Here is a 22,312-nt window from a genome sequence, read left to right as displayed (position 1 = left end):
CTACTTAGTACACTTGTTTTCTTTTAAGCAGGGAGTATGCAAGTACAGCAGTCAAGAAAGAACTTAATTTGGGGTTTTACATTTTCCCTTTCTGTACCCTCAACATCACTGCCCACCTCCTATAACTTGAATGCGGTCAACCATGCTGAATTACGATGGTCCTATGTTGAACAGTCAATGCTTAAATGTTCCAGCCACTTAAACTTACAACTTACTTTGATAGCCAATTGGAAAAGGTATATACCTCTGCCCTATGTTGAGTCAGTTGATCTCAACTGGGATTGCAGTTGGAAAGCTGCAACTGTCCTTAGTGTCCTTAGAGAGGGAGTAAAACGTTATGGTTCCCACTCCAGATTTTTATCCAGAGAAGAATAAAAGTGCATATGTATTATATCTATATTATATTATATATATAAATAAATGTACACATTATAAAAAAAGGATGGGACAGAATTGGACTAATGTTTCTGGCATAGCCTGGCAACAGAATAAATGATAACTTGATCGGATACTTTAAGGCGACTTCTGCATGTGGAACTGTAGAAGGGAAAATAAAATTGACCAGCAGGAGAAAAGAGAAAATTGGAGGAGAAAAACTTAGGTGATTTTAATTCTGATACCTTTATCCTAAATGCGATAACTTGACCATGCTGTAGTACCTTTGCCATGAAAGCACGAGGCCCAAAATCATATTGTAAATGAAAAATTGTAAGATCAGAATCAATAGAGAGAGATGTTTGACCTAGGGAAAGGTTAACAATGGAAGAAAAACTGATCCATAAAAGTAATATCCCAAAAGTAATATTGGAACCACATAGTTTTAAATCGAATACTAATAAAGAACTGAAAAAGTTGACAAAGTAGAAACAGAATCAAAGAAGTTTATAGCACAGGAGGCTTTTTGGTCCATTTTGTTTGTGCTGGGTCCAGCTCTTGCATTAGGACTGTCTACTCTAATTCTATTCCCTGCTCTCTCCAGAATGCCCTTCAATAATATTTTTCAATTTCCTTTTAAATTATGTATAGCTTCAGCTTCAACAATTATTTGTTATTATTTGTTGTATAATATTTCACAGTTCAACATCAATGTGTGTGTGTAAAAAAAATTCTGTAACCTTTTTTCTCTTCTGCAAGCAAGCAGAAAAAATGCAATAACAAAAATTTAAAAAAACTATCATCTGCCTCCAAAAAGTATGCCAAGCACTGTGTTGTTATCTTGTCCATCTCCTTATTTGAAGGAACTTGCCTTTATGCCATATGATGAATTTCTGGATACCTTTTGTATGTGACAGATCATAAGGATTTCATGAATCAAAAGTACAACAGAAAATGAAATTTTTTTTACTTACTTTTTCCACAAGGTCATAGGTTTCTCCAGTTCTTTTTCAGTCCGCCCCCACTCAGCAAGGAAAGCAAAAGGCCATGCCAACAGCATCATGAAAGCAGCGAGGAAAAGACGAATCGGGAACAGCGTCACCGTCATGATAGCTATCTGCAGAATTTAAAATATGACAGTTTTAATGAAAGGTATTGCACAGACCAAAGTTTTATCACAGCAAAGTAGCTTCATTCTTACTTTATTTGCAGTAAATTCAGCACAATTTATCGGGGCTGCCAAAGTGATGCAACAAAATATGTGATGCATTAAAACTCCAGCAAAGCAATGTAATGGAGAAGAGCAGTTCCAATAAACATTAAAGAATCTCAAGCCCTGACACAACATAATGTTATTGGCTTCTACCACTGTCTTGTCTGGAAACAGCTCAACCAGTACTGTTAAGGGATCAAAACTTTACAAGTTTTTGTCTGAGTTTCATACTGAGTTGTGAACTTTCCAACTGAAGCTGGAGAGGGAACTCAGTGAAATACCTTTTATAATTGAAGGGAAGACCATTGAGGTCATAAATTTGAGTGACTTGAGTTGTCCTGCCTGTAAATTTATCATGGGATTTGGTTGACTTAAGTTCCCTGCTGAATGCTGTCAAATGCCAGCAGGAATTCAGGCAGATGAGAAGGCTGGGAGATAAAACCTGGGTCATACTTGAATTAAGAAAATACAAAAAAAACATCTATTTGACCTATATATGATTTGTTCAAGTTGGAGGTATTCAAGATACAATTTAACTACAATGCTGCAATTTTAAAGTAATAGCAGATAAACGTCAGTGAAAATTAAAGCCAACATTTTTGGTCACCACAGATACCTGTCACTGTGCTTAAGAGACTCTAAAGCAAAGCACTGAGAATTCCACGAGTTTGCTTTCAGTTTGTCTGGAATGGAATTCGCACTCTTCTCAAATGGATATACTCTTTTTACCTCATTCTGTAGAATTTAGACGCAGGTTAGAAAAAGCCAAGGCTTGGCACCCCATAGTGCATTGAGGTACTGCTGGAATTTAACAAGCTAAAATCATGCAACTTACCTTTAATAATCCTTGCATTTGATATAGCTCCATTCAGGGAGGACTCAAACCAAGCCACACGATATACTGCAAAGTGCAGTGACTGTATTTTATAGGTAAATGCGGCAGCCAATTTGCGCACTGCATTGTCCTACAAACAGTAATTAAGAAAATGACCAATTTTATCTGGGGGATTTTTGGCCAGGACACCAGGAGAAACTCTTGTTCTCTTCTCAAATAGTGCCATGGGATTGTCAACATCCACTTGAATAGGCAGACAGGACCTTGGTTTAACATCTCAATCTCAACTGAAGGATGGCACCCGCAACAATGAAGACACACCCCCAACCTTGCACTGAATAAATACAATTCAATAAAACTGAATCAAATATAAATTGGAAGTTCATATAACTAATTTTATTAGAAACAGGTTTGTGTTGGAAAATTATATTTACTCGGTGCAAAGTTGAGGCTGTCCAAACTCATTTCAGTTAAGATTATTACATCTCATCACTTGGGATTATACTCAAACCAAATGTCATCAGTAAACAGATAGTTCGCAATATTATTGATAATTCTACAATTAGACCAGATGTCAATAAGATAAAGAGTTTTTCCTATTGACCAGCAAACCCCCAGATAAAATTGGTCATTCATTTCATGGCCGTCAGTGAGATATTGCTGTGTGATGAGTTGTATGCCTAAAAATACACAGTCACTACACTTCACAGTAAATCCTGTAAAGTGTTTTGAGACGTTTTGATATCACAGTAAGGTGTTATATCAAATGCAAGGATTATTTTAAAACCAACCATTCAAAAATAGCCGAGTAATTTAATGTGGCAAGACACACCAGCAACACGATAAAAGTTCCGTCAAAGAGGACCAGTACCTGGAATATTTACAAATAGAAAATTAATCCAATAAGGCCAACCAACCGAAGCCTTAGGTTACAGTGATTTACATTTACAAAGCACCATTCATGTTGGGAGAATGTGTTAAAGCACTTCACACTGCTGCCTGCCACAGCTACCAATTAAACATATATCTGCCTATATAAGTAATGCATTCAGGGTAAAAATTGCTATAATTGTCTAATCATTGTATTATGCAGTTGATGGAGTTTCACAGGACATTGTAATTAGAGATCTAAGAATCCAGAATATTCAAGTTTTAATCATTAAAAAGAACCATTAATTTTGATTCAAATATATGACTTAAAATAGGATTGATATATCTAATGGGTATATAATCTTTCCATCATTTGCATCATAAATTGCTACAAAATATATCTCTTTGACTGGACTCTCTCAAGATCACTCTCCTTGACCACAGCTTTCGGTTATCTTTCCCCTCCCCACCCCCTTCGACCCCCGCTGCCAGCCAGCAGTGCTAAGTGCTTTGTCATGTCTTCCTAACATGAAAAGCGCTTTATAAATGTAAGCTGTATTGTAAATCTCATTCTTTACATTTATCCAACACACACAACTACAGCTAAACCTTTACCCAACAACTAAAATGTTTGGTGGCCATAAAATGAGTGTTAAAACAACTAATTAAAGTACAGTAACATAGCTATTGTGCTTCAAAGCACAATGGTGTGTACACACATTTTTGTACTGCCCAATTAAACCGTTAAAAATAGTATAATATAAGTTACATTTTCATAGCGCATTTCCCATTGGGTTAACATCTAAAAGTGCTCAAGACTGTTGGCTAGGTCCTCAAGCTGGGAGCAGCAGCCAAAGGGGAGGAGAAAGATCACTGAAATGCAGTCAAAATATAAATCTTGAAAGACAAGATTTGATTCACAAAACCAGAGAGAGTACACTGCCATTTGGAGCAAAAGGTTGAATTACCACACGTGGTGGTTTCAGCTCTGTCACTCTGTGCCTTGGGATGTTTTCTTGACATGAAAGGTGCTATTTAAATGTAAATTTGTTGTTGTTGATAGCAATAGAGCTGAGAGCAATCAGAGATGATTATTTGAGGAGCACACAAAAAGCAGGTTGCTACAACATTAATGCAAGAACAACTGTTTTCCTATACCATATTGATAACAATTCACCAAATAACACTCAAACCAACATTATTTGCCGTCGTCTATTGCCCAATATTGTCTTTTCCTCAGCTACCAATGTCTGATAGCAATATACTCTAGGGTATAACAAACATGTAAGTGCAATAAGGATTCTGGCATGCATCACTAAAGTGGATCAGAGTCCTGACCTCAATCTCACTGAGCACCTCTGAGATTAATTATTGTAGGCAGAAGAGGAGAATGCCAACAGTTGCACCATAAAACAAAGGTCCTTTTAACTCCAACAACTTGATCCCACAATTTTAAAACTAAACGGGAGTCTAAAGCACAGACTGGCTCTATACATGCAGAATTTGCACACACGCTAATTCTAATATAATTTTTGTATCAGGATGTAAACATGGTGCAAAAATACACAGAACACAGACATAAAAACAAAATCAGGATTACCAATACAATAGCTGCATTGTGAACAGTTGTCACAACTATTACGCTAACATGTCTCCACATGCTTGTAAATAGAATTTTTTATTTTCTTCTGGGCCCCAACTGAATCATGGGTGAAACTATCTGATATACAGAAATAATAATAATTTGTATTTTATTATTAATTATTAACAATCATGATTACTAAATATTGTTAATAATGCATATTATTGCAAGGATTAGTATGCTTTGATATAGCAATAAGAAGAATGGCCTTGGAATAGAAGGCAGTTTGGGTCTGAGAAAGAGAGGCAGTAGAAACGCAGATGCTTGAGCCACATTTGGCGGTGAACCATGAAGCTAGTATTGTGCCAACTTTACTAGAGCGTCCGGGTTTGGGATTTGAGGTAGTGGAGGTGGCTGTTATACCAGGGTGAGTGAGTGGGTATTGTGGGAAGTGAAGTGGGAGTAGGTAGGGAATTGAAGGTTGAGGAGAGGGGCTCATTTAGAAGCTTGATGTCTGCATCGAGATTGCTGCAGGTGGAAGGCCAGGGGGAGAGAAGGTCTGAGGATGAAAAATGTTTTTGAAGGATTCGGGCCCCGGGAAGTTCCATGGGCGGGACAAAATGGTAGGGACTTGGAGGAGGGGAGGAAAATGGGAGAGGAGAGGAAATTGAGGAAGTGGTAAGACATAAGAGATATTAGCCAGGACAAGGAAACAAATCCCCATACTCTTTTATGAAATGATGGTACAGGATCTTTAATGCTCACCAGAATCAAAAGGCAGACAAACCTTAGCTTAACAATTGTGTAAAAAAGGGTTAATGATCAGAACAAATAAAAACATGTATTTAATATAGGAACTAATTACACCAAAAGTTTTAAAGCATTTATGTAGACCATGTCACAATTTCATCTTTCTTGGATAGATTGAAAGTAACTTGCATGCTGACATAGCCTGCTACTCATGCATGATTACTCTAGCTCACACTGTGTCAAATCCACTTATGAATCGGACCATAGTCTGGATCACAAACTTATCTCTTTTGGAAGGCAATAACTTTTAAGATTTTGTAGCAACACAGAATTCCGCAGCCAAATGAGTTTTGTAGATGTAGGTATAAACCAAACAAAAACATTTTTACTTTTCTTCAATCAAAAATACTCTTTGCATTTGATACAGCATCTTTTACATCGGAAGGAAGTCTCCAAGCACTTCACAGGATTTATTCTAATGTGTAGTGACTGTATTTTGTAGGTGAACGTGGCAGCCAATATGCGCACAGCAATGTTCCACAAATAGTCATGAAGTGAATGGTCAGAGGGATTATTGGGCAGGACACTGGGACAAATTCCCTTTTCTTTTTCTAAGGTCCCATCTGCCTGAACATGCAGATGGGACCTCAGTTTAACATCTCAACCAAAGGACAGCACCTCCAACAATGCAGGGTTTCCTCAGCTTTGCATTGGAGCATCAGCCTATATTAGAAACTTTAAGTCGCAACGCAAGTTTTGAACCCCCAACCTCAGAAGTTCTGAGGCGAGAATGCTGCAATTTGAGCCAGGCTGACATTTGACAAAGATTCCTTGGTAAGATGAACTTTAATAAGAGAACAAACAGTTTCAATCATTTAGACCAGTGGTGGACAACCTTTTGCTAAGACATAATCACCGTGCCACTTAAAACAAAACATAGTAAAATTAAAAAGAAAAATATTGCTGAAAAAGAAAGATGCATTTCTTAAGAAATTCACAATAAAATATCAAACAAGTCACTTAATTAGGTTTCTGAATTTTTTTTGGTTCATGATATCTTCAATATTTGGATTCTGTTTTGAGCACACCAGTAGATTATTAAGGTGATCATCGATTAGTTTGGAACAATATTTTTTATGAAGTTCATGGTGGAAAAGGACTGCTCACAGGTGTAGGTTGATCCAAATCTGCACAGACTGGCATTGACCTTGTTGGCATTTGAGGTGAGGGGGATATGAGGGAGACCCTGCATTGTGAGGCCTCTGTTTCTCACTTTTTCCCTCTCACTCACTTTTTCTCTCTGTCAGTCTTTCTCTCACTCAATCTCTCTCTCCGTCACACACACTCTGTCTCTTTCTCACACTCACTATCTTTCTCTTTCATACAGTCACACACACACACACACTCTGTCTCTCTCTCACACTCACTATCTTTCTCTTTCACACAGTCGTACACACACGCACTCTGTCTCTCTTTCTCTCTCTCTCTCACACTCACTATCTTTCTCTTTCACACAGTCTCTCTTTCACTCACACACAAAACTCTCTCACGCCCACTCTCTCTATGCTGGGGTCCAAGCCGCTGCCGCTCTGGGTACAGTGAGCGGAGCTCTTGGACCCCCGCAGTGTGGTCGGGAGTTGAGGGCATGTGACCGGCGGGTGAGGGGTGCGGCAGTGACATCACTTCAGCGTGGGATCCACTTCCAAGTGTGTGGCTGCCATCTTGTGGCACTTGTGCCACTGGTTGGCCACCACCGGTTTAGGAAGACAAGAAACGACTACAATCTCAAGGTGTTAGAATACAAGAGGAGGGAAGTCTTGCTGCAGATGTATAGTGCCTTTGTGACACCTCACCTAGAATATTGTGTGCAGTTTTGGTCTCCTTGTCTAAGAAAGGATATACTCCCCTTAGAGGAGGTTCACGAGGTTGGCTCCTGGGATGAGGGGGTTGACCTCTGAGAATAGGTTGAGTAAACTAGGTCTATATTCTCTAGAATGTAGAAGAATTAGAGGTGATCTTATAGAAACCTGTATGATTCCTAAGGGTCTTGACAAGGTAGATAGCGTGAGACTGTTTCCCTTGGTTGGAGAATATAAAACTAGGGATCATAGTCTCAGGATTAAAGGTCAGCCTTTTAGAACTGAGTTGAGAAAACATGTCACTCAGAGGGTAGTGAATTTATGGAATTCTCTACCCCAGAAGGCTGTGGATGCTCAGTATTGAATATATTCAAAATTGAGATCGATAGATTTTTAAAAACTAAAGGAATTAAGGGATATGGGGATAGGGCGGGTAAATGGAATTAGGTTAGAAGATCAGCCATGATCTTATTAAGTGGCGTGGCAGGCTCAAGGGACCGAATGGCCTACTCCTGCTCCCATTTCTTATGTGCTTATGTTCTTATGACTACAATCTATCTCCTTTTAGTGCTGTTCAGTGCCTTGAGATGTCCTCCCGATGTGAAAGGTGCTTTACAAATGTAATTTTATGTTGGATATAACAGCCTAGTCTTTATGTAGGAAGAATGCAGTCATTTCTTGTCTTTCTAAATCGGCGGTGGGAAGCAGTGGTTCTCGTGCCGAAAGGTATCAGCCACACCCTTGGTAGCGGCAGCAACACATTTTAAAAACCACTCCAACAGCAACAATTACTATAAGCAAATAAGGCAGACAGAAATATCGGACAAAATGAAAAATAATCAATTATTTTAGGGTGAATTTGGATGAAGCTGGAATTTTGGGAAGTGCAAATTTACATTTAAATATACAGGAAAGTAAAGGGAAATTTGAAAAATTAAATTGGGGAGTGAATATCAGCATCCAATATTCTTTCAGGATACTCACCAACATTTCCTCATACAGTATTATAACTTAGAATGACTGTGGGAAACTAATGATATGTGTAAGAAAGCGAGGCAGCTCAGTATACCCTTGCACATCCATTAAGTTGGGACATAATTATCTATTGAGTTTCCAAAATCAGCAAAGCAGTATTGATATGCGAGATAAAAATTGTGAGCGATTTTTTCTCGGATGCCAGAGCAGCAATGGCAGTTGCCTAGGAATGGGGCCTGATGCCATGACCTCTCAAACACTCCTAAAAGAGCATTGAGATTTTTTCCCAATTTCAAAGTAAAGTAATAACAAAAGTGAACATCCAACTCTCCTGAGTTTTAAAGATAACAAACTCCAAGTTACACATTATCCAACCTTGACCAGGTGCATTCCACATCTATGGCCCCAAACGGATTAGAACCAGGGTTAGAATAATAATCTTTGCATTTGATATAGTGTCTTATCACGTCATTAGAACTTCTTTACAGAATTTACTTTAAAGTATATTGACTGGTTCCTGTAGTTTAGTGGTTAGAATATTCACCTCGCAAGCAAGAAGACCTGGGTTTGATTCCCAGGCAGGGCCAAACTTTGGGCAAGTTTCCTTACGTCACAAGCCTCTATGTACCTAATAGTAAGGAGGAACCTGGTTGTTAGTCGATTTGGGATTGTTTTTTCTGGAGGTAATAATCCCTTAAAAAAAGACAAAAAATAATAATTTGATCACTCAATCTGTGTGTTTGCGGAACACCATTGTGTGCCATTGGCTGCCGTGTTTTACCCACAAACTATACAGTAAATTCACTTTACAGTATATTCTGTGAAGCGCTTTGAGACGTTTCGAAGACGTGATAAGCCACTATACCAAATACAAGGATTATTATTATATTTATTTCTATCGTTAGTAGAAGCTTCAATTAGGGTATCAGTTTGGCTCATTGGCAGTACTCTTGCCGCAGAGGTAAACTGTACAGTAAATCCTGTGAAGTGCTTTCAGTCGTTTTGGCAAAATGATAAATTACTGTATCAATTGCAAGGACTATTATTAAAAAGTAATCAAAAATAGACTGATCAAACAAAAGAATAGTTGATCATAATTTTGAAACAGAGACCAGGTGACCTTCTCCCTCCCCCATAAAACTGGATGCTAACCATTCGAGCACTACTTTCTCTATTGGTTATAAGCAATAGCGCAAATGTACTAAAAATTGAAGAACAATGTGGTCTCTTGCATTCCTGTAACGAAATGGCAAAACCCTTCTTCCTTTTTTGCTCGGTTTATATTCTGCTTCATCAAATTTGGTTTTAAATGATTTTCTTTTCCTCTCTTGATTTGTCTCAGTAGCTGCTTGCCGGTCCTCTAATTTGTATTGTATCATGTTTTCATTTTCGGTGTATCTATGCTTGTAAAATATTTGTTTTTCCATTTTCTTCCCACACTTTCCTAATTCAGAATACTTGTTCAGGTATGTTTACTTAAACATTTTTAAAAAATGAAATTTATTCCTTTTTTCTCATTCTGAGTACAGTGGATTTTCTCTCATATTCAACAAGGGAAACAACTTACATTTATACAGCGCTCTTAACCTGGGATAGCATCACGGAGCGCTGAAAACATGTCTTGTGCAAAATAAGTCCAGGAACTTTAGCCCCTGGTATTGCAAATATGCAGCTAACTAAATTTTTTTCTAAGAACTTTGAATAACTGTGAGTTCCAAATGATTTTGCTAAATATAGCTGTAAATTGATAAAACAATTTTCTCATTTAAGACTGAATTTAATATTTAAATTAAGTTCATATTTTATTAACCTATTTCACCCTCGATCCTCATCTCAAATGCCAAGCGCGAAAAGATCCTGCACTTCTTTGCCTCAAAGATGGATAACATCCACCTGGCTGCTTCCTTTCTCTCTCCTGTACTATCCCCCCATCGCCCCCCAAACACTCATTTTTCTGCCATGGCTACGACCACCGTCCCCACCCTACACTCTTCTACCTCCATTTCTTCTTCCTCCCTCTCAACCATCATCACCCATATGAAGCTCACTATCTGCTGCCTCGATCCCCTTCCCACCCAGCTGCTGGTCAGCCAATTGCCCTTCCTCTGCTGGCAAACCAAGTCAACCACTCCCTGTCCTCAGGCTCAGTCTCACTCCCCCTCAAAACCGCTGTCATCATTCCCTTCCTAAAAAAAACTCCATTGATCCCTCTAACCTTTGTAAACTGCCAGCCCATTTCAAACTTCAATTTTTTTTAAGGAATTATTACCCCCGGAAAAGTGACTAAAAACTGGGTTCCTACTGACTGCTAGGTTAACATATACGTGTGGAGGAAGGAAATTTGCCTAAGGTTTGGCCCTGCCTGGGAACCAAACTCGATTCTTTCACTTGTGAGGCGAGTGGTGTAACCTGGCCAATAGAAAGTGCGGCTGCATTTTTCCACGGAATCTGCTATAAACAGTAAATCTGCTAAAAAATTAAGTTTCTGACACCCAGGCCTCTTGGCTGTTTACCTGACGCAACTGTGGATGGAGCAGCTCCAGACGCGCATATGTGGTGCAGCGCAAGCGGAAAATGGGATTCGCTCCACTTGGAGGCCCCAATGTTGAGATTGTCTGTGTGTCTCTCTCTCTCTGTGTGAGTGTGTCTCTCTCCTCTGTATGTGTCTGTGAGCATGTCTGTGTGTGTCTCTACATATCTGAGTGTATGTGTCTCTCTCTGGGTCTCTGTTTCTGTCTATGTGCGGTGCCGGGCCTCGAGAGGCAGGAGGTGATGAGCTCCTGTAGCCTGCAGTTAGGACACTGGTCCTGAGTGCCTGTTTTGGACAGATCTCCAGGCCTTTTGGGTCTGCACCGGTGTACCTCCCACTCACCCCAAATGGGCCACAGTTTTTGTTAAAGAAGAAATTAATAAACAAAATAGCAACAATCTAATATGTCATTTCCTCATGTTTAGTTTTCATCAATAGAGTGAAGAAATGTAGGTTGACAGTAAAATGTACCTCAATAGCATCAATCAACGACCCACAATTGTTTGCAAAATTTGCCAAATAACCCCGCGATTTCCCGAAGAGTTTGCAAATCCCCCCTCAATTGTTGGAAAATATTTCCGCATTTTTTTTATTGGCTCAGGGTACAACCAACACAAGACTCGTTTATATCATCTCTCTTTTCGCCCAAGTGCCAAACTACACCACTGTCAAGCGATCCGAGATACTGCATGAATGCAAGTACAGTAGTTGCTGCGGTTGTTGAACAACAACAACAACAAGATTCCATTTATAGAGCGCCTTTCACGTCGGGAGGACGTCCCAAGGCGCTGGACAGTTGGGTCAGGACCCGAGCAGGGGGGAAACGGTCAGGGTGAGGGGAGGGAAGGGAGGGAGCGAGGAGGGGGTAGAGAGTCGAGAGGGGAGCTGAAGGCACGGTCAAAGAGAAAGGTCTTGAGACCGGCCTTGAAGGAGGAAAGGGAGGAGGCGGCGAAGGCACTGGGGGATAGAGTTCCAGAGCCTCGGGGCTGAGAGGCTGAAGGCCCGACCACCAATGGTAGGGCGGTTGAGGCGGGGGATGTGGAGCAGACCAGAGCCAGAGGAACGGAGGGTACGGGCAGGTAAGTAGGGGGATAGTAGATCAGAGAGGTAGGAGAGAGCAAGGCCATGAATGGCCTTGTAGGTGAGGATGAGGATCTTGAATTCGATCCTCTGGGGGATGGGGAGCCAGTGGAGGCGAGCGAGGGGGGAGTGATGTGTCCGAAGCCTGGTGCGGGACAGTACACGAGCTGCAGAGTTCTGAATGACCTGCAGCTTGTGGAGGGAGGTGCCGGGAAGGCCGACGAGGAGAGAGTTCCCATAGTCCAGCCTTGAGGTGATAAAGGCGTTTCAGAGTTTCAGCAGCGTGAGGGGTGAGGTAATGCCGTAGTCTGGCGATGTTCCGGAGGTGATGGAAGGCGGTGCCAGTTGTGGCGCAGATATGAGGGAGAAAGGACAGCTCAGGGTCGAACAGAACCCCGAGGTTCCTGAGCGGCTTTGAGAGGTGGAGAGTGCAGCCTTGGATGCTGATGCTGTCAGCGCCAGCTGGTTCAGGTACTGAGCTACCAAGATTGCCACAGGGATTGACTCAATACAATATTCTATTGTCCAGCATTACACCTTACAGCCAGCTCAGCCCCAAGGAAACTCCACTCTCCCCACACAGAACGCAGGAGAATCATTATTTGGTCATTTGACAAGTGCAGGTTTGAGCCCTTACCGGGAACTCCTGTGAGCCTTCTTAGTGAAGAGCACTGAAATGAGCAAGAGAATTGACACCACACTCCTGCCTACAGCTTGAACTCCCATCCCTACCCATTGAGCGAAGGTTGCATCCGTTTGAAGTGCAAAGCTTGAGCAGCAGCTGCTTGCCTCTCTGCATACCAATTAAAGTGATTCCAAATCTATATGAGTGCGCGTTTACAAACCCAGCCTCCAGGTAATCGCTATCAACATCTGTCTTCCCAACTTAAGAATTTCCTCTTCAGTTATTTGATGGATATCTGCGTTCAGTATGGAGGAATGACTTATACAGGGCAGCTTATGACATGACGGCCACCTTAATGTTCTGGAGATTCAATGCCGTACCAGGCTTACTCAACACCAACTGCTTAATCCAGCTCCTCATGTGGAAGAGTTCAGTTTAGTCAGTCCCAATCAACTGAAGGGCTTTGGCAAATAGAGACGCCTGCTGCATTGCCAACAGTGCCTTTGGGAGGTGGTGAGTGACAAATCACTATAGCCTGGAGCCCGCTCTCCCTCCCTGTAGCCGCTTCCTCTTAGTTCCCCAGGAAATTGTTGTGAAGCACTTTGAAATGACTCAGTGATGAGACAAGGTGCTATATCAAACGTAAAATTATTTATTATATCAGAATCATCCTTATATCAATGTATCAATCAAGATTAAAACTGGGAAAGTTCACAAGATTACAAGAAAGGCTTGGTAGAAGAAGGTCCTTGAGCCCATTTGATCTCTTCCAGAACAACCAATGTCCCATTGCAGAATAAAACTTTTTCTTAAGAATCCATCATCCTGGCCTCAACCACTCTCCTTGGTAACCTGTTCCAGTCAATAATTACCTTCTGGGAAAATAAATATTTCCTATTCTCTTTGTCCTTAAATTGCCCTTTGTAACCCTGATTTGTGCCCTCTTATTCTGCTGCCTTGTATGTGAAAGTATTCTTCTGGGTTTACTTTATCCAATCACACTTAAAATCTTATTTAAGATCCCCTCTGAGATGTTGCTTTTCAAGAGCCATAGCTTATCTAAACGTTGCTCACAGCTCATTGCTCAGTCAGTGCAACATAAGTATGCTACATTTGCATTGATAGCAGTGCTGCACAGCTTATTTCATATTAGGTGTTAGAAAATATCCCTCATGCATTTAGTGATGGTAGCAAAAGCCTGAAATAGTCTTAATAGTAATCTCACAAATGAACACTCATAAAACGTGCAGGTGGAGCTTACCGTGTACCACATCTGCTTGAACTTTTCGTCATCTGCCTGACTGGTTCTAGTAAATAATAAAACAGTACATCATGGACAAGGTGAAACATTCCATCAGTCCTCCAAGGCTTACTATTAAAATGACCATATGTTTTGTAAAACTCAAAAGGTGCACACAAAGTTTGACAAAGTAATTTAGTTGGCCAGATTTCTATTACATCAATTTATAGTTTATTGCTCTTTATTATTTCTCATCTTTTCCTAATATCTTTCAAATGTTTTAATTAATATTGCTACTTTATATTCTGTAATTTATATACAATACTTTCTATTTTCTAATTATAAGAATCCTGGCATTTGATAGTGCCTTTCACATTGGGAGGATGCCTCAAAACACTTCACAGGATTCACTGTAAATAACAATTTCTGTAGGGGAACTTGACACCCAATTTTCTCACAGGAATGTCCCAGAAATAGCCATGAAGTGAATGGCCAGTTTTATCTGTGGGATTGTTAGCAAGGACAACCGGAGAAACTTTTGTTCAAAATAGTGCTATGGGATCTTTAATGTGCACATGAACAGGCAGATGGGACCGAGTTTTAATGAAGGACAGCATCTCGAAAAAATGCAGCACACCTTTATTGCAATGTCAGCCTAGTCTGAGTTGAAAGTCCTGACATGGGGGCTTGAATCCACAACCAAATTCGGAGACAAGAATGCTACCAATGGAGCCAAGCTGACATGTTTAACAGGCAAAAGTAATTTCTTGTAATAAAAAACGCAAGTTTGGCAGTTTTAGAAAACTGACTGTACAAGACGATTTCTGAAAGCTGTGCGTGTTTGCTGAATTCCACAGTAGTTTCAGATAAATTAGAGTTCCAAACTCTGTAAAAGTTGACACAATAATTAATAATCTTTATATTTGGTGAAGCACCTTTCACATCGGGAGCATGTCCCAAAGTGCTTCACAGGATATACTGTTATAAAGTGTGTTTTTGAGGGCGAATCTGGCAGCCAATTTGCACATAACAATGACCCACAAAGAGCCATGAAGTGAATCACCATGGGATCTTTAACGTTCACTTGAAAAGCCATAAGTGACCTTGGTTTAAGGTTTAAGTACAGGCAAGAGAGTCTACTAAAAAGTATGCATCATCCTTTCTCCTGTACAATTAAAGATCAATTAAACACCATGAATAACTCTAGCCAATCTGAATACACTCCTAGTGCATAATGATCTTCAGCACAAATTGCCCATGATGCAGAACCAAATAGGATATCTTTGACAAACACCACAAAGATGGCTGATGGAGGAAATTCAATTATATTGGTGCAAATAATGAGTGTTACCCTGAGACTGAGTGTAAGACACATGATTATGGGAGGGCAGAATAAGCACCACCCACATTCAGCTAGGTTCTTCCAGATCTGAGAACCTGGTACTTAGTTTGAAAAATATTTCCTTCCCCAGAATGGGCATTTGTCACCTTCATGGGAAAAAAAGTAAAATAAAATTATAAATCTATATTCTATTTGGTCTGTGGGCAGCAAGGTACAAGCTCAATCCCTTCATTTGATGGATTAATTGCATAGAACAAAATAATTATTAAAATATCTTAAGTAGCATTGAAGAACACTATGGCCTTATTTAGAAAAAAAACATTTTTTTTAAAAAAATACTTTTTCCAGCTCTTTAGATATTTCAAACAACATATATATATATATATATATATATAGAGAGAGAGAGTTTATTTGCCTTGTTTTTTTCATGTTTCAAGCAATTGTTGCATGTATTGGGACTTCTGCAGCCATTAAACAACAACAACAAAACTACATTTGTAAAGCGCCTTTCACGTCGGGAGGACGTCTCAAAGCGCTGGATGACAGAGTTACGGACCTGAGCTGGGGGTTGGGGTCAGGGAGGGTGGAGGGCGGGGGGGGGGGAAAGCAGGGAGATCGAAATTAACCTCATTCCTATGCTCATTAAGGGCGCTTACAATTGAATCAAGAGGGCTAAATGCCAAATTCACACCACTATATTTCAACATTAATCAGAAATTAAAAAAAACAATTACTCACTATCTCAGAGCACAGGCTACTTAAATTATTTTGCATTACGTCAAAGGAGTTTAAATTCAAAATCCAGCACTTCAACTTAATTCTGTACAACTCTGAGCATCACAGAACTCTTAAAATAAACAGGAGATTTACTAATGGCCACAAATATACTAGTACACAGAACAGCTATTCAAGATCTGAAAAATACCAGGCTGTTTGAAAGGAAAGCTAATAAAATAGATGTTAGAATGTTCCTTGAAATAATCCCTTTAAGTGAGAAACAGACAAACTGAATTTCTCCAAATGAGTGAGATTCAGAAATCATTCCTCTAGTAATAACCTACAACAACAACAACAAGATTCCATTTATTGAGCGCCTTTCACGTCGGGAGGACGTCCCAAAGCGCTGCACAGTTGGGTCAGGACCCGAGGAGGGGGGAAATGGTCAGGGTGCGGGGAGGGAAGGGAGGGAGCGAGGAGGGGGTAGAGAGTTGAGAGGGGAGCTGAAGGCACGGTACTACAAACTACAGCCTAGTACTACAAATGTTGTTTCATTAGTTGTTTGATAGTTTGTGGAGCTCTGGACATAACTACATTATGTAGCAGTAAGTACAACACAATATACAAAATTACAATTGTACAACGCTTTTAACGTTGGGAGGACGTCCCAAGGCGTTGGACAGGGATTTGAACCTGAGCAGGGGGCTTGGGTTCAGGGAGGGTGGAGGGTAGGGAGGGTGGCCGAAGGCAAGGTCAAAGAGGAGGGTCTTGAGACACGCCTTGAAGGATGTCTGTCAGACATCGTCCTGGATGAAAGCTAACTTTCTATTGTTGAATATCAACAAGACCAAGGCCCCCCTGTTTGGCTCCTGTCACCGCCTCCACACCTCAGGGACTGACAGCATCACCATCCAAGGATGCAATTCCACCTCACTAAGCCAGTCCGAAAGCTTGGCTTCTTGTTTGACCCTCTACTGTCCTCTCTACCCCACATCCGTGCCATGACCCGCTCTGCCTTCCTCCATCTCCCCAACATCGCCCGGCTCCGCCACTGTCTCACACTGCAGGCAGCCGAGACCCTCATACACGCATTTATAACATCAAAGCTCAACTATGTAAACTCCTTGCTTATCAATTCCTCCCTCCGTAGAGATCATCAAGAACTCTGCAGCCCGTGTCCTCTCCCGCACCAGGCTCTGTAACCCCATCACCCCCATTCTCGCCCGACTCCACTGGCTTCCCATCACACAGAGGATACAGTTCAAGATCCTGGTCCTCATCTTCAAAGACCTCCATGGCCAGCACCTCTACCTCTGCGACCTCGTAACCCTCTACCAACTTGCCCTCCTCTCAGCAGGCTCCAGCCTGCTTCACGTCCCCCACCACTCCCAGCCATTCGGGCGGGCGTTCAGCCACTCTGCCCCACCTTCTGGAACTCCATACCGCAGTCCGTCCGCCTCACCCCCTCCCTTGCCTCCTTGAAGACCTGTCTCAAGAACCTCCTCTTCGGCCGTGCCTTCGGTCACCCGCCTTCCCCCCCGCTCTCCACCCTCAATGATCCCGACCACCAGTTCAGGTTCAAAGAACTGATTGTCCAGCACCTTGGGATGTCCTCCTGATGTGAATGGCGCTATGCAAATGTAATTTTGTTGTTGTTGTTCAAAGGTTTGGGGGGAGGGATAGGTAGGGGCTGGAATGTGAGGGGGCGATGCCCACACTTGTACCTTGAGGGAGTGGAGGTGGCTGGTGTACCAAGTAGGAACCTGGTTGTTAGTCGATTAACGGATCTTTTTCCGGTGGTAATAAACCTCTAAAAAAAATATTTTGTCACTCAATCCACGACTGTTTGTGGCACACTATGTCAATTGGATGCTGCAATGCACCCAGAAAATATACAGTCAATTCACTTTACAGTATATTCTGTGAAGCACTTTGAGACATTTCAACAATGTGATATGGCTCTACAACAACATTACATTTGTAAAGCACCTTTCACGTCAGGAGGATGTCCCAAGGCGAAAGACAGAGAGTTACGGACTCTTTATATCAACTGCAAGAATTATTATTACTATGATTCATCACTAATTAAAGCAACAATAAATCATATATTATGCAAGTTGTGTTGTCGGAGATACCATCTTTTGGAATAAGACATTAAACAGTTTTTTGAAAGCTTTTTGGATAAATATTTTAAAAAGAAAAATATAAAAGAGGATGGGAGCAGGAAATTGGGACTGAATGAATACGCCAGTATTAGGCATAATGGATTGAACTCTTCCTTTAGTATGGTAAAACTCTAGCAGATTACATAAGTAGGGAGGGCAAGACAGTGAAGGGATTTGAACAACATCTGAAAATAGGTGTACTGGGAGTCAGTAGAGCTTGGTACGGATTGGAGTAATGAGTGTGCAGAACCCGGTGTGGGAAAGAGTACAGGTTGTAGAGCTGTGAACAGGTGAAGCTGGGAAGCTTTGGAAAGCATTGGAGAAATCTGTCCTTGAAATGACAAAGGAGGAATTTAGCAGCCAGTTTGGGCAAGATAAAGGCATGCGCTGGCAATGATTGAAAAATACAATTCCACAATGAACTGACTTGGGTCCAATGAAGAGTCACTGTACCAGAGCAACTAGACAAATTGACATTAAACAACAACAACAACTTGCACTTGTATAGCATCCTCCATGCAGGGTAGCATCTCAGGGCACTTAGATGCAATCTTGCTGCCATTGTGCAATTATCATGATGATATTCATTCAGCTAAATGTAACTCACACATTTGAAAGCCTAACAACTGATTTGAACAGGTATAGGGATAAGACAGGGCAGTTGGGAGTGTTCTGTGAGCCAGTGCAGGCTTGATGGACTGAATGGCCTCCTTCTGCATTCTTTATTTCTTTCTATTTCTATTCTGCATCTAAACCAGACACAAAATAAATTCAACCACACAAGGATTTTAATTCTCCACTGGTTATAGAAGGTTATAAAGAAGCAGAAACAATTAGTTTCCAAAGATAATGAAAACTCAGAAGTAGTCTGTATGCAAACAAATTCTTAAACCAATCCGAGTAAACAAAACATAAAAAGGTCAACACTGACAGCTGCATAGCAACCAGCTGACCTTACACTAGACAGTTTAAAGCACAGTGCTCCCAGATGCTTGCAAAAGGATCAGCCACCTTTATTTGCCACTTTCTACATATAGAGTAATGAACATATGGAATTAAATAACTCACCAGTGAGGAAGTGCAGATTAGTTCAACAAACTGAACAGCTATTTGGTGAAGAAATAATGCATGTAGAGATAGGGTGCCTGATTTTTTGCTGTCTAATTTGAAGCATGTCAATATTTGCATTTTAAGATCTTAAATTGTTCATAAAATTAAAGTATGGACAAGAAAAAGCTATTTAGTTCAACTCTTCTTGTTCCTTTAACAAACCATGCCAATCTTCTTGAATTGGACTGTGCTCGACCAACTTAATCTCAACAACAAATTGCATTTCTATTGTGCCTTTCACATCAGGAGGTCACTTTATCTACTAAAAGTAGCATGCATAAATACTGCTCAATAATGATCAAAAGATGCCCTCTTTTTCCAACGGTGAAATTCAAATAGTCTGCTTATACCGTATCTGTCACCTCTTATTTAACAATTACAGAGCTAGCAAGTCCAAGGAGGCTTTGTCTCTGTCAGTTGACTGGTATTTAGTTCATGCACTTCTCTAACTCGGACCACCCTACCCATTAGGGCTTTGGCTTGAAGGGATAACAGAAGCTGAGTGGGAGGAATTCCTGCCCCTCGTGACTGGTCTGCCCTTTCCACGACCTGCCGATGAGCCAGACTGGCTATGCTGACATCATCAGCATCATAATAATAATAATCCTTGTATTTGATATCGCACCTTATCATGTCTTCGAGACATCTCAAAGTGCTTCACAGAATATACTATAACGTGAATTGACTATATATTTTGTGGGCGAAACACCGCAGCCAATCACGAATCAAGAACTAAATAAAACAGATAGTAACGACAACTAATAAACTCCCTTCTCTTTGAGTAGTGCCTTGAGATCTTTAATGTCCACCTGAATGGGCAGTCAGGACCACGATTTAATGCCCCATCAGAAATCCCTGTCCCACCAGAAACCCCTCTCAAAACTGAACAAAAGCCGAGGGAGAAAGACAGTAGGAACAAAATTTCAAAAACTGAACAGCAGACTTGTCAAACTAGGCATAGGAGAGGGAGACGAAAATGAGTCAGCCGGAAAGCCTGCCTGCGATCAATGAATTAGATAATTAACACCATTATTGTTACTGTTCAGCATTCACAGACTAGGTTCTGATTATTTGATTATCAACAGCATCATTTTCACACAATATTCAAAATTATTGAACTAAATATGCCAACAGAGTTGAATTTGGAATGCCTTACCACAAACAGATGTTGAAGGTGACCCCATAACGGTGTAGATGAAGACAGCACCAGCATATACATGATGGGCTGAATGGCCCACCTTCTGTGCTGCAAACGGTTCCTTATTTCAGAGCAAGTGCCAAATGTTATGCTCTTAAGTTTTAGTAGCCATGTTTCACTGATGGCTTGGTGGCAGAGATACTGTCCAGTATGGTACTGAGCAGCAGAAGTTCAGAAGGACCAAGTTCAATTACAGACTGCACTGAATTAGGTCATCATAGCCAGAACAGCAGTAGATACGATATAGTTGATTTTTCGCTCCCAATTGCTATCCAGTGATCCCTGCTAAAAAGTATACATGTATGTCTAGCAAGAACAGGATCAGGCTTGGCTACAATCCTTTCAGTTAAATTTCTGGCATACACTTACTGACGGTCTTGACTAATAAAGAAAGCCATTTGAGTGTACAAAGTTGAGATACAATACGCTACGCTTCACTTTGGACACCTACATTAATCACTATTGTGGAAAACCCAAGATACAGTGTATATACGCAACAGAAGCAGGTTTAAATACTTCATAGATATTCATAATTTTGGGGTTACCATTATACCATTTTTCTAACATCTTATCAATGCTCAAAAGCTAAAAAAATGATTTTGCTAATTCAAGCTCACTTGTTAAAGATCAAGTAAAAGGTTTTTCTGTTGGAATTGTGGATTGTGTTGACTACGCCTTGAAAAAAGGTACAATATTTTCAGTACTTGAAAACTAAAGATTTTGTTACAGTAGCTTTTTAATAAATTAGTAAAACATTTTATAGAAAGTCTGAAAGGATATTACAGCATTTTACTGAATTACTACAGCACAAACTAATGAGCAAAAGCAATTTAGCATTCGATCATTGAGATTTAGTCATTAAAAATTCAGGAGCAATCATAAATTTTTTAAAGCACTGCAGTGTAAGTGCATAACAAATTTCACGCAATTCAGGTAAATGAATGATAAAATAAGCCGTTACTTCAATTGAAGAAATGTAAGAATATGAAGAACTGGAGAGGACCACTATAGACTACCTGTTTAGCCCCATTTTCAAATCCCAATTCTCCCCATCTCATAAGATCCCTAATCCCTTTTATCATCAAATATTTAACTCATTCTTCAAATTGCTCACACCATCCACCTCCACCATCTTACTGGGCAAAGTGTTCCCTAATGAATAGTTCTTATTTTGGTTGATATACTGCAGATTATTTCCAACCATTTCTGAATTTTAGTCTGGGCAGTGACAGTTTTAACATTAAAATAGAATTTGCTCAGCTTTAGGGGTCTGCATACTGCACAATAGAACAAAGCAGAAAATTACTGTATAAACAAGGTTGTTATACCCAACTTAAGACTGTAATATTGAAAAATCTAGCTGTTATCTTCCTCATTATTTCAAAGAAGTTTAATCTAACAAATACAGGGTGACCAGTTATATGGTAATTTGGGGTCCAATAAACAGGCACGTTTCAATGGGCCTATGAAAAAATGCCTGCCAGTCCTGCTTCCAGGTGCCCAATGAAACCACTGACGTGGAATGGCCAGTGCGTGGTACATATTTTTGCAAATATTTCCAGTGCTAGAAATGCTTGCAAGGGTGATCATGGCTGACTAACTGGCTTCCACTACGCATATACAGAAAGCTAATCAATTCTCATCAGAAGCATACTGACCTTCTGATAACTATGCGTCCACAGGAGACCTGCATTTATAAGCAAACTTCCACTCTAGCAAGGATAGATCAAGAGCTACGGGGCTTTTTATTGTTCCGTCTGATTGCAAAAGATTTGAAAGTGGATTTTAATACAAAAAGTGTGTAGAATATGAATTGGGCAGTCTTAGTTGTACCATCCTATACAGT

The 22,312-nt window shown here is 40.4% G+C and overlaps 1 protein-coding gene across 2 annotated transcripts in view; it reads right to left on the bottom strand.

Moving 5' to 3' along the window:
* Window positions 1-22,312, bottom strand: part of lpcat1 (lysophosphatidylcholine acyltransferase 1) — a 97,257-nt gene that overhangs the window by 58,983 nt on the left and 15,962 nt on the right. Inside the window, exons 2-3 of one of the 2 annotated variants that reach the window (XM_042331728.1) lie at window positions 13,956-14,001; window positions 1,350-1,492 (exon numbers count right to left, since the gene is read on the bottom strand). In XM_042331728.1, the coding sequence (XP_042187662.1) occupies window positions 1,350-1,492; window positions 13,956-14,001 (189 nt within the window). The remainder of the gene's footprint in view (window positions 1-1,349; window positions 1,493-13,955; window positions 14,002-22,312) is intronic. The other variant, XM_007903029.2, reaches the window with a different exon arrangement.

Source organism: Callorhinchus milii, unplaced genomic scaffold (assembly GCF_018977255.1).
Source record: "Callorhinchus milii isolate IMCB2004 unplaced genomic scaffold, IMCB_Cmil_1.0 Scaffold2, whole genome shotgun sequence".
Taxonomy (NCBI): Eukaryota; Metazoa; Chordata; class Chondrichthyes; order Chimaeriformes; family Callorhinchidae; genus Callorhinchus; species Callorhinchus milii.
Note: the sequence above shows the minus strand (reverse complement) of the source record. Positions and strands in the feature narration are given on the sequence as shown.